At 43.9% G+C, this 13,639-nt stretch overlaps 1 protein-coding gene across 1 annotated transcript in view; it reads right to left on the bottom strand.

The window, feature by feature from the left end:
• LOC134527405 (coatomer subunit epsilon) overlaps positions 1–2,101 on the bottom strand; it is a 32,919-nt gene extending 30,818 nt beyond the window's left edge. The window contains exon 1 of the mRNA XM_063360068.1: positions 1,902–2,101. Coding sequence (XP_063216138.1) covers positions 1,902–2,081 — 180 coding nt within the window. The 5' untranslated portion in view covers positions 2,082–2,101. The remainder of the gene's footprint in view (positions 1–1,901) is intronic.
• Between the last annotated feature and the right edge of the window lie 11,538 nt (positions 2,102–13,639).

Raw genomic sequence — 13,639 nt, 5'->3', positions numbered from 1 at the left:
AGACATATTAGGAATAAAATCACACCACGTATAAAGGCGTCTTGTGGAGTAAAAAAAAATGTAAACCGATCTGTGGCCTACCAGATTGTGTGTGCAGCAATGTATTTTGAGTATATTTTGGGCATATCTGTAAACTATTTATCCTTACACGTGGGAATGGAGGGACAAGTGAGGTATTGTAGACAGCCAAATCATTTCTACTAGCAACGGGAAGAATGTAGTGGATTAGTAATAAAACAAAGAAAACATTTTGCTGCAAAGTCACACATAGGGCTTCCTTCCAGGCAGGCTGCAGTAGGTACATGTAGTTTTACCAAAGTAGTTCCAAAACATCGCCGGCTGCAATTTTAAATTCATTTATTTATTTATTTATTATTAAATATTTGGTAAATATGTAGTTTAGCGTTATTTGCGGACAAAAAAAATGTTAATAATCCGAAAATACTTTTATTATATGACCTTTAACTTCCTCTTTTCATTATGTAAACCTGGCGGAGATAAGAAATTCCAAATACTTTAGGAAATATCGAATTTTTTTAATTTTCATAGTTGAGCGATATTTGTTTAAAAAATTTTAAAATTCCGAAAATACTTTTATTCTATGCTCTTTAACTTCCTCTTTTCATTAAACCCGGCGGAGATAAGAAATTCCAAATACTTTAGGAGATATAGAATTTTTTAATTTCATCACAATACCTGTGCATTCATGCGGCATTAAACATCGTTTCTTGTTTACGAGTAGGAATTATTTTTTTTCACGACGTAGGTGAACGACTACATCATTTTCTACTAATGGCAAAGGAATTGTACCCGCCTCTAACTTGGGTGAGTTTTTAACGTTTCAAATTTTAATGTTTTATTTGTTATTTGGATATTGTTGCACAAGTAATAAGTAAAAAAAAAAATTACGTAAGTTCCTACTGTTCATCCTTTGCCCCGGTTAGTTTGGTCAGGTCAGTTACATTATAAATACTTTAAAACCAAACAACCATTAAAATTAATTCACATTATTTTTAATGTCCTCTTAGTTTGAAAGTATTTATAATGTAACTAACCTAACCTAATTGACCATTTTAATTAATTAGGCATTCACGAACACACAGCAAAATAAAAAAATTGCGGCGGTCGAATGATTGCACAGGTCTTGTATTGCAAAATAACAACGGCAATATCTCCTAAAGTATTTGGAATATCTTATCTCCGCCGGGTTTAATGAAAAGAGGATGTTAAAGAGTATATAATAAAAATATTTTCGGATTTTTAACATTTTTTTTTTCGCAAATACTGCTAACTACATATTTACCCAATATTTTTTAATGTACTAACTGATAAAATTATGGATTGCAATAACCTATCACTTAAATGGGATTTCAAACACCAGAATCCTTCTGGGTCAATTAATGACAAGTTACATCATGTTCTAAAGCAAAGAATGCCAGATTAAAGAACTTACTCTGTATCCAGATTTTAGGATCCAATGGGTAAAGCCAATTTTCGTATGTGAAATGATCATGAATCATGCTGACTATATAGGCTTTGATTTTGTGTATAGTTCTGTTTTGATATATATATACCACTGAGCAGGTTGCTGCCCACACAAATGTTTGCATTTTTTTTATCTTTTTTAACCCCTTTTTTCAATATCAAATTCACACAAAAGTATTTTGGAAGGAAGAGTACTGTCATCTAATCCTTAAACCAGTGTTTTTTTAAGGGAAAAAACAGCTTTTCCGTAAAAATAGCGAATATAAATACTTTTTTTCTGTCATTTCTCATTATAACTCACTATTTTCATAATTCTTTACCTTCTTCCCCCGAGAAAAAAAAAACATTTTAGAGTCGTTATAAATATACCATAAATTTAAATTAAAATTTCCATCGCAACAATAAAAAAACCAAACCTTCAGTTTCTGAGCTTCATTAATGCACTGCTGATAATTTCCAATATAAAATGAATTTTTTACATCGAACAACTCGTCAACTTCACCCTGTTGACGTGACATCTTTGTTTTACACCATAGAACAGAGACGTATAGAGATAAACTAAATAAAAATTTTGGTAGGTGTGCATGAGTCAACATCTGGTTATGCCATTGCAAGATGCCATAGACCATATATAACCAGATATAAGTAATTGGACCAGATGGAACATAACCGATATTTCTTTAAGCTGGCATTCACTAAGCCATATGGCGCTGAGAAATTGTTTCCATGAACAGTTGTTTTAAACAACAAACAAACACACATACGTGTTGTTATACTTCTAAAAAGATTAAAATCATTAAAATAATGATTTTGGTCGGTTAATTTGGTTAGTATAGATACATTTAAAAAAATTGGGAGATTGTGTGAATGTTTGTTAGGTCAGGATAGCTACATAATTATTAAATTGCAAATTCCTAAACAACCATTAAAATGAGTTGACAGTATTTTTAATGTAGCTATAACTACTAACCTAACTCACCGTCCGCAGTGTTTTAAAGTATTTATAATGTAGTCAATTGACCTTTTAATATATAAGTTGTTCAAAACATGCATTCACGCAGCCACCGTTTTTAATTAATGAATACGTAATCACCTATTGGCTCATGTTCACATGACAACATTCTCCAATTACAAGGAAAAACATTTTATACTCGTAAACAAGAAATGGCTACCTACCTATAGCTACAAGAATACAGCAACGTCGTGATTTAAGCATCGTAATAATATTGACGTCGTCCGGCTGAAGGCCACCCTAAAGCCCGACCTGCAACCACCAGTATCCAACCCCGCTAACGGAACGCGCCCCTAGCCATGGCCCACCCGAGTCAGGCGAGCGCCACGGTACTAAGGTATTTCAACGCCCTTCATTAATTGGCAAGACAAACCAAGCCAGGTATACAGTAAATTCACCAAACATTAACGAACCCAACACATTGAATTAGTAACATCACGCAACACAAGTGCGACGTAGGAGTGCCCGGGTCACTGACGTGTAGCTTTCTACTAAAACAGCTGTGAGTGCAACCCTTGCGGCCTTCAGCCTAAATTCAAAAGTGAAATATGTGACGTAACTCAAACCGCCCCAAATTAGCATTATCATTCGCCACTGGAGTAGTTATCAAGAAACAGACAGTCTCCAGCTTGACTCTAATATTCAAACTTATTTTAAACAAACTTATTAAATGTCATTTCTAAAACATATATAGTTATTAAATTGATCAATATGTTTTATTATGTGAATTTAGAGCCACTTAAATTTAGTTAATTATAGAGATTTTTACGAATAACGGAACTTTGGAAATTCTGACGCGACATGGAGCTCACCCCTCCCCTCGCGATAGGGCCAGACGCCAGTACAGCGCGACTCGCGGACCGGGACGGACGCACGTCCCACGGGGAACCATCATCTTTCGCATTCATCGAACTTCAATCTGGTAATTATAGTCACAACCGAAACCTTTTCTTAAATACTCCCCGTGTGCGCCCGGTCCTTTTCCGGTGTAGGACCTAACCCAGCCGCATCAATTTAACACGCCCCACACAACGCATTACGTGGGGCCGTGCAATATACGGCACGGGCCGACTCCCGCCACCACAGAACTTTACTTAATTGCTTAGTGCACAGGCACTAGCTACATCAAAGCGTAGACGTGTTCTTAATTTAATAGCGAGCCGCGATCCACACAGGTGGGCCCGCGCGTCGCAGCTTACCAATTACGGGATTAGCCGACTCTAATCGAACACTCTCCCTCAGCTGTAACTGGCATGAGGGCATAATGTCAGTGACGGCACGTCAGAGCGCATAGTGTTGTTGTGTCCTATATTTGCCCTCGGCCTCCTCTCTCTACAACCAACATGGCCGCTTCACAAGGAAAGCTGTATCCCAACAGGCTTCTCTACACCAGCCGTGGGATATAGGCTACGAGTGGTGCCGCAAACATATCATAGATGGCAGCACGCATCTTTTGAACGTTTATAGCAGTGCATATGGATTTATTAAGGACTGTATAATATAAAATGTGTGTCAGTGCTATATATGTTATAAGTAAATAATTTACTAGTGTGTGAATTACTGGGGAGGGCACAGGATGGCCTGTTTTTCTGTATTGGGGAAAGATTGTCGCTTTGTCAGTGACCAATATCTGAAGGAGCTGTATTTAAGCTAGGTCGGAATATGCCTAGCCACGTAGCGAGTTATGGGAACGTAATAGTTCCCGGTATCGCTGTCGCACGCTCCCGGCCGAGCATGTGAGGAAACGGCGGCCTAGCCACGAAAAGGCCCTTCGGCAGCAGAAGAAACCGGACGTATGGAGCAGCTCTTCCAGGCCTTCATGCTACAGTGAAGAAGTAGAAGAGAACTACAAAACTGTGTGCACTTTTAAGTGCTACACAGCCCATCTAGTTTCCTGTGCGCTTCTAAGCGAGCAGGGGGTAACAACTGCTGACTGACTGACACGGACAAATCAGTGATCATCAGTACTGCTAACACCCAGGGTGCAGCACCCCTTGGCCTAGCCGCGACCCTGGCTAACTAGCCCCAGGGAAGCGGTCAGTGGGTGTGGCAGTACAGTTAGGCTGCGACAAAGACCACTTCAAACTCGAAATGGACACTTCCGAATAGGCTCCCATGACAGCAGGCGAGTGCGACAGTGACGGCCCATGGCAGACGAGCCAGGGCAAGCGCGTGAAAAGACACCACGAGGTCATGACAGGCCAGGCCGGGGGCCCCTCACCCCCCGCGCCCCCCCCCCTCCAGCGCCCTCAGCGCCCACCGTGCACGCAGCGCCAGCACAGCCGCAACAGGCAGCGACCAAACCGACCAAGAGCCAAATCAAGCCGCTGTTCATATGCATAGACAAAGGGCACAATTACCCAATGATCTACAGCGCCCTGAAGAACTCCCTTCAGGAGAAGTTCACAGTATATAATCGTGGACGCGACCAACTGCAAATACAGACCGCGAGTGTGCCCGAGTACCACACAGCAATCAGGGCCCTTAAGGCAATTGACGCGCAGTACTCCGTCCTCCAGAAGGACGAAATTCCGAAAAAATTCGTTTTCCGGGGAATCCACAGGGAAACCCCGAGCGAATTTCTTACCGAAGTGTTCGCATCCATGCAGCTGCCAGTCCAGTCGTTCTGGTTTCTGGACAACCGCCAAACCAGACAAAAATGTGACAAGCTCGTAGTCGAGGTCCCTCAGACCTGCGACACGGAAAAAATCCTCGCGATTCGCGAATTCGCGGGGATGCTCATTCGAGTCGAGGACTACCGCCACCCTGCGGGTCCCAGTCAATGTAGCCACTGCCAGCGCTTCACGCACGTCGGCAGGGGCTGCGCGGCCAAACCAGTGTGCCGATGGTGCAGCGGACAACATCGCGCTTCCGACTGCCCCCACGGTGGCAACCGCGACCATGTAAAATGTGCAAACTGCGGCGGACCACACGCAGCATACTACCGCGGCTGCTCCGAGTACAAGGCAGCATCCCGCCGACATCTTCCCGCGCAAATCCGGAAGGAACGAGAGCGCCAGTCTAAGCGGGCGATGCGTGACAACAGGCGAGCTGCGGCTGCCTCACAGCCACAGCCACAATATCCAGGCCCCTCTGGCCAGCATCCAGGCCCTTCAGGCCACCAGGGACCACCGAGGCCCAACCCATGGGGCCCTCTCAGGCACCCGGAGCCACACTACTTCGGGCAATACCTGGCCCAAGCCGTGCACAATCGGTATGCTCCACTCGCGCAGGAGCCTACCTACAATGAGCTGGAGTTCCCAGTCATTGCCAACGACTACCGGCCGCGACGACCCTATCAAGGGCAACCAAAGCCGCACTTCAAGAAGCACCACAGCGGCCACAAAAATGGTGGTGGTGCTTCTCAAACAAAAAAGAACACCGAGAGAAAGGAGCAGCAGGCCGCACCGGCGGCCCCTGCCCCCTCTCCGCAACCAACTCCGCGGGCCAAGCCACAAGCTGCCCCCGCCCCACCACCTGCCGAAACAATGGCAGTAGACGCGGCCCCAGGCCCATCGACCGAACCACAGGCAGTGCCACACAGTGAGCCCGCACCTGCGCCAGACATGTCGCAGTTCCTCCAGGTCTTGGAACAGTCCGAGACCTTTAAGGCTGACCCAGTTCTGGCCGCGACCATCCTCCCTATGTGCCAACTCATGGCCATATGGTGCAATCCCGCAACGGAGCTTAAGGAAAAAATCAGAGCCACAATGGGCTTTGTCCAGGTCATCACTGCTCGCCATAATGGCAGCAAATAATCAGGGACCCGACATAACACACTCGACCAACTACACAAACTTACACAAAATCCTTTTCTGGAATGCAAATGGAATTAAAAATAAAATGAACGAATTTATTCATCACCTCGACAAATATAAAATAAATATTGCGGCAATAAATGAAACACACTTGCAACAATCCGATCGGTTCACAATTTTAAATTACGTCACATACAGATGCGATAGACCAAATAATAGAGGAGGGGGTGTGGCCTTAGCTGTGCATAAGAGTATAAAACACTCAGAATGCCAGCTCCCTCCCTTTCCAAATTTAGAAGCCGTAGGAATTAATCTTGTAATAAATAGGCAGCAAATTAAATTAATTTCTATTTACGCGCGACCCGGCAGATCACTAGCAATAGCAGACCTAGATTTATTATTTGATGTAGGCCCTTCGTTTTTAGCTATCGGCGATATAAATGCGAAACATATAGAGTGGAACTGTAGGTACCAAACAGCGAATGGTAGACTACTCTACATGCACCAATTAAATAGAAACTATCATGTCTATGCTCCCTCAGAGCCCACGCATGATTTTGGTAGACAAAACACACGACCAGACATTTTAGATACTGCACTTAATAAAAGAGTCAATTCCGGATTTGAACTTGAAGTTGTGCATGAAATGTCTTCCGATCACTTTCCGGTACACATTGTATTTGATGATGCAAAAACAGAGTCAAACACGCCTCGTAAAATCAAAGATTATAAAAAAGCCGACTGGGGGGTTTTCAAAATTATCTCCGAAATAATCTACCGGACGCGGCCGAAATAAACATAACAGACAGTGAAAATCTAGAGGCAGCAATCACTGAATTAACAACAAAAATTCAAACCGGAGTAACCAGGTGCATTCCAGAAAAGGAGATTAGGTTAATGCATGACGAGCTGCCAGCATACATAGGCCAATTAATTTCACAAAAAAGTCGACTGCGCCGCGAATACACACGATGTAGAACGGCCCAAACCAAGCGTAGAATAAATGAATTACGAATAGTAATCTCGGACGAAATTGCCCTCTGGCGAGCGAGCAATTGGGACAAAAAAATATCTAGGCTCAAAATCCAGGACAACAGCGCCTGGACCATGACCAGACGCATCCTAAATAAAACAGATAAAATACCACCACTACAAACAGACACTGGTATTGCCTTCCAACCTCGTGATAAGGCAGAAGCCTTCGCGAATACACTTGAAGCTGCGTTCCGGCCTCACAATCAGCCGTGCGACAGACAATTCACTGCCCAAATATACAGGGAATTGCGCCTGAAACTACAACAACCTGTAGTTGCAGAACCAGTCCCTACACTAGCGCAAGAAGTCAAATGTGTTATTAAACGCATGCGACCTAGAAAAGCCCCGGGGAATGATAGTATACAGGCTATCGTCCTAAAACAACTACCAGATGAAACACTCGAATACTTAGCAGCATGCATAAATGCTATGCTAACCCTACACTACTTTCCGACACAATGGAAAGAAGCTAATGTTATAGTATTTCATAAGCCAGGAAAAGATAAATCCTTACCGCAAAACTATAGGCCAATAAGCCTACTAAATACACTCTCTAAAGTAGCAGAATGTATATTATTGAACAGACTTAAAACACACATACGAGAAAATAACATATTGCCTGACGAGCAATTCGGTTTTCGTAGTGCACACTCGACTGTACAACAGCTAGTCCGCCTAACGGAAGAAATAACTAGCACATTTAATGTGCGGGATTATGTAGTAGCTACATTCCTGGACGTAGAAAAAGCCTTTGATCGAGTCTTTCACGCAGGTCTAATCTATAAAATGTATGAAACAGGCTTCCCTGACTGTTACATTAAATTAATAACATCTTACTTAGCCGATAGGACATTTAGAGTCACAACAGAAGGATCTAAATCAGACATAAAACCCATAAATGCAGGCGTGCCACAAGGCAGCATTCTAGGCCCTGTTTTATTTAATATATACGTGAGCAACATGCCAAAACCTGCACACCGCCTTGTAAAATTAGGCTGTTATGCGGACGACACAGTCCTATACAGCCGATCGCATAACCTACAATTAGCCACAAATAGGCTACAAACCGCACTGAGCTCCATGCAAGATTGGTGCACAAAATGGCGCATAAAAATAAACACTACAAAGTCAGAAACTGTAATTTTCACGCGTAAAAATCTACCACCACACGATCGCAGGCCTGAATTAAACCTGTTCGGCGACCAAATTCCCCATAAAGACATTGCTAAATACTTAGGTGTTCAAATGGACCGCAAACTACTATACAGGATTCACATAGATTCGAAGAAGGGACAGGCACATGGCAGAATGTGTGCATTGTACCCAGTAATGAGTAGGCGCCTCGGAGGCACAGTTAAAAACGGACTGCTGCTCTATAACGCCCTCATCCGCCCAATAATTACATATGCAGCCCCTGTGTGGGCTATAGCAGCTAAATCACACCTTGCAAAACTACAGCGAATACAGAACAGATGCATTCGCATCGCCACAGACGCTCCCCGATACTGCTCAGTCGAGGCTCTCCATCGGGAAACGAACACAGAAACATTACATGATTTTTACATCCGAACCACACAGACATTTTATGACAAATGTGCAACACATGAAAATCCACTTGTTTCATCACTAGGACAATATGATCCAGATGAAATAATTAAATTTAAGCGACCGAAAATGGTACTTGCGCACCGACCACCGTAGAGCGCTGTGATTGGCCGGACCCTCCGGCCAATCACAGCGCGCGCGCGCCCAGAGTCCGGACCCCGACCAAATGGTTGCGGACTGTTCAGAGAATTCCGTCCAGCGCCGAGTATGGCTATACTGTAATGGGTGGCCATGCCGCTGGGCAAAATACACGAGCCTGCTGGCAGCTCAAACACTTACATCAAGCTCTCACACAGCCCGTACAACACCGTTAGAAATAAAGCGTAGGAGTTGTTGTTAGGGATCCGCGATGAAGGAGTGGGCAATTTCTCTAACCGACCGACTGCCTTTTGCTGGCGACAGGCGATCTGAAGCTATGTCCTCTCCAGAGTGTGTCCCGACACATCAACTTGCGGGTAACACAATACAAATTAATTATTCGTAGCTTCATAGCGTAGATGTTGCGGCTAGGGTCTTGCAATGACGGATCAGGCAATTTCTCTAACTGCCGACTGCCATCTTGGCGACAGGCGACCTGAAGCTATGTCTGTTCCGGAGTACGACCCAGTGCCAATACTCGCGGTTAATTAATGCAATGAACAACATCGTGCGTACACAACATATCACTCTTCTTTTTTATTTTAGGTACGCGAGCTGACTGGCAGCTTGGTGGGAACAACAACATGTTGCCCCTAAAGACCAGTGCCCACCAAAACAAATGCGGACAAAAGGTCCAAGCTCCCAAATTGCTTAGTAGAATTTTTCTATCTGCCCAACTCTTCTTCCAGGACCATCCTTCTTTTCCTTTACTCAACCTGCCTGCTAATAATGCATGATATTTTGCATCCCGCATGAAAGTGCCCAGGGTTTTCCCTGTGTCTATGCAGGTTTTACCTGGGCCCAACTTATCTAGTAATTAGTCTAGAATTAAGATAGGGGAGTTAGCCATGGCGCCAATTGCTGCCATGGTTGGCCAATCCCCGAACAAAGCACACGATGCACGCCTCCCTTTCTGCATGGCTTAAACCCAGCATGATTAGGCGTAAGGGCTTCGGCCTGGGACGCACCTAGAGTCTTCCCTAACCCAGACCCCTCCCAAACAAAATACACTTAGTTTTAGTTAGGTTAGGAAAAAAAAAATTGCCTAGCCACAGATCTCTACCCCAGAGAAATCTAGGGGAATACAGTAGTAATATTGGATTGGTGATTTGTTTTACTTACTGCTTTCCTCCCCCCCCCCCCTCTCTCTCTCTCTCTCTCTCTCTCTCTCTCCGGAGCGGCCTCTTCGGGATTCCGCTCTGGAATCCTTTGATGGAGCGGCCTTCAAGATTACGCTCTAGCATCCTTCCTCCCCTGGAGCGGCCTTCGGGATTACGCTCTAGATCTCCTCCCCTGGAGCGGCCACTTCCCCTCACCTTGGAACGGCCTTTGGGTGCTCGCTCTAAGGCTCCACCTAACGCCCCTTCCTCGCACTGTACCTGACTCCACCCCTCCTCTACCCCTGGCCCAGCAAAAGGGCAGGTTAGACCAATATCAGTGAGTCAAGGAGAAGCAGCCAGCCTACCAGTGGGCCTGTCGCCCCACCTCATGCCACTCCATCACCTGATGCTGTTGCCGGGACACGTCAGTGTGTAATGGACAATGTATTTTGTATTAGGGAATTCGTGTGACTGTAAGTGCCGTGTAGTTTACCAACGTAATTAAAGCCCACTCCACACCCTCTGTGCGAGACGTATGAACGACTGCAAAATCGTGTACATTATTTCTAAAACCTCACCAATCCAGTTAGGGATCAGCGTCCTATGCTGTGTAGGGCCAGTGGGGCAACAAGCATTAGGGATCCCTAGCTTCATCACCACCGCCGCAGTTCCTAGTGGGCCACGCAGGGGCCTTCGAACCTCACGACCCACCTCGTGGCTAACCACCGCGTTAGCCTGGCGCCCTCCTGGACACGTTTCCCCTCAACAGAACAGCCTTCCCGCTAGGAACACCGCCGAGTCTCGAACACGAGAACCCGGGCGACGGCAATATTAATGTAAAAACAAGCTGCAAATCAAGTAATTTGTTGTTACACTAAATTAAGAAACGTTAGTATAATTGAAAAGTATGCCGGATAACACTTACCTAACTACACAGAATAGCAATAAATGTCAGTTTGCGCCTTACTTAACGGGTCCTGTACAGTTTCATATTAACATCAATTTCTCAAAAGTATTATGAATTTTGTATCTCTGCCTACGGGAAAAAATAGTGGAAGGCGCATTGCACAAAATAAGGGTATTATTCAAAAAAAAATTTTAAGGAGGCGCCCCTCAAAGTAATATTTTACCAAAATGTGTCCTCTCCTTCGTAACTACCCTCTCTACGTGTTTTGTCCACCTAAAGTCGCGTTGCAACACAACCCCAATATACTTATACTGTGTGGCTTCCTCTATATGAAGCCTATGACATGGGTGTGAATTAAAGGAAAACTTATTTAGTTTGTAGACAATTGTGTAATTTATTAGGAAGAGAGCAGTAAAAATAGGTTACAGGATGATGTATATCAATTACTAAGGTGTAAAGCAGATTGAAGATTAATGTAAACTGAAATTTCTTCCATTTAATTTAAAAAATAGATTAATTTTTTTGCTAACACTATGTTTCAAATGTCAGAATGTACTTACCAGCAAGTTTACTAGATGCTCCAAGAACATTGAAGAAACCAGTTGTGGTACTGTGGCCCCCAGAAGGTGGAGGCCTACAACATTTTACCACCATCTGTTCTTATTTTGCTGTTTGCAACCCCTCTGTGTTAGGTGTGAATTACTTTTCACTTTTTTAGATTAATAAACTGTACTTTGATAAACTGGTACTTAATCCTGATTTACATAGGCAGCTGAGGAAAATAATTTTCATTATGTATAAAGACATTGTTATGGGTGTGACTTGGCAATTTTACTGCATGAATAAGGTTGTGTAGTCATAGACTACCTGCCTCAGCACCAAATGTGATAAGAGGTATTAGTTCACAGCCAGTAGTATTCGTTGTTTACTCTTAATTCTAATTTCAGTACCCACAAATTGTTGAATACATTTTTGTAATAATTATCAAACCTGTTACTCAGAATATGGGGATTAAAGCTACCCCAGCAATTAATGTTTCTGAGTTCTGGTTTGGAATTTTGAGCAAATTATAGCAGATAGTGAATACAAAATGCTATCAGAGTGAGTCAGTTAAACTGACGCCACTCCCGCTGCCTGTCTAAGTTTTTTAAGTAATTATTAATTTGAAAAGTGATCTCAGGGGCAATAACGGGGGTTCGGCCTCGTGGCTGCAGGCAGAAGCGCGTCGTGGTTTGAAATCCACCCGGGCTGTTCAGGCCACCCAGGATGCCTTATAAATAAATGGTAAACTGATTGACACGACACTGCACTTTATTAAGAACCGTTACTCATACTGGTCCAAGTACTGGCCGCGTCTGTTGTCTGACCGTCGCGGCACGCGAGTCTCTATGCGTAGAATATGCGCGCGACCAGGATAGATGGAAAAACGGTATATGTGAACTTATGCTGTGGCTGTTATCAACGTGAAAGATAGTCGCGGAGCTGCTATGCTGCAACAGCTTATGTAGGGATTGACGTTATTATGAAAAAACAGCACATACGAATGAATGTTCTACAGTTATTTGCAACCTAACCTGTTGCAAAACATTAAAGTCCCGAAAAGTACATAGGCCCGGTTCGATGAAAACATAAAAGTCACAGTCACTTATTAAACAGTTGTTACGTGGTTAGCTTACACGTTAGAGGTTACACATTAAAATAAGATGAAAATTAGATATGTAAATTAACGAGTAAGAACTCGACACACGTGGCTGGCTAGGAGCCTCGACAATGATTATTACTTGGCTTCGAAGCCGGAAAACTGCGTAACTCATTTACGCTGTCCTTAAACTCTGGACATGAAAATTACGTAATAAATGCAAAACTCCTGACGACAGTCGTCGTGCCCTCATAGGCGTAGAGGCCGTACCTGTCCACCGACGTGGGCCTAAGGGAGGTATGTTCCCCTAGTGCACCGTCAGTGAAGAGTTATGAGCAGGGACGCACCCGCGTGCGCCCTAGCATGTCAGTAGACATCATGGTGTTGTAAATAGTTATACTTTTTATGTACATTTTTTAAGTGATCACGAGCCTCCACAATTGTATATATTTGTAATGTAACAGAACTCTCACGTCTTGAATAGTGTGTATAAATGTTGTACAAATACTTCGCTTGTCGTTAATCCGTAACTCATTAATTAATTTGTATTTTCATTTTATTAATTAATTAGGTACTTGTCATGTCATTTTAATAATTCTGTGATTCTTTCAAGTGCTATGTTAGTAATGTAATCGCAGCCTGGCTCACAGCGGGACAGGCCTCTCCCACGCTGGCCGATTTCCCCTCCCCTCCTCCGCTCGGGACACGTGTAACACAGCTTCGAGTTCGCAGTCAGTATAAGCGTCACGGGACTGCCTCTGCAATCGAGTTGCACTGTGTCAGAATTCGTTGTACCGCTGGACTTTTCTTAGTCAGTACACATCGTTACAGGACGATCTCCGCATACGTCACAGGCCGCGTATGTGCTACTCCGAACAGCCGAACTCTCTCAGTCAGTACGTATCGTTGCAGGACTATCGCCGCATGTGTCACCGGCCGCGTATGTGCTACTCCGAACAG

This window comes from Bacillus rossius, chromosome 1 (genome assembly GCF_032445375.1).
Source record: "Bacillus rossius redtenbacheri isolate Brsri chromosome 1, Brsri_v3, whole genome shotgun sequence".
NCBI classification, from domain to species: Eukaryota; Metazoa; Arthropoda; class Insecta; order Phasmatodea; family Bacillidae; genus Bacillus; species Bacillus rossius.
Note: the sequence above shows the minus strand (reverse complement) of the source record. Positions and strands in the feature narration are given on the sequence as shown.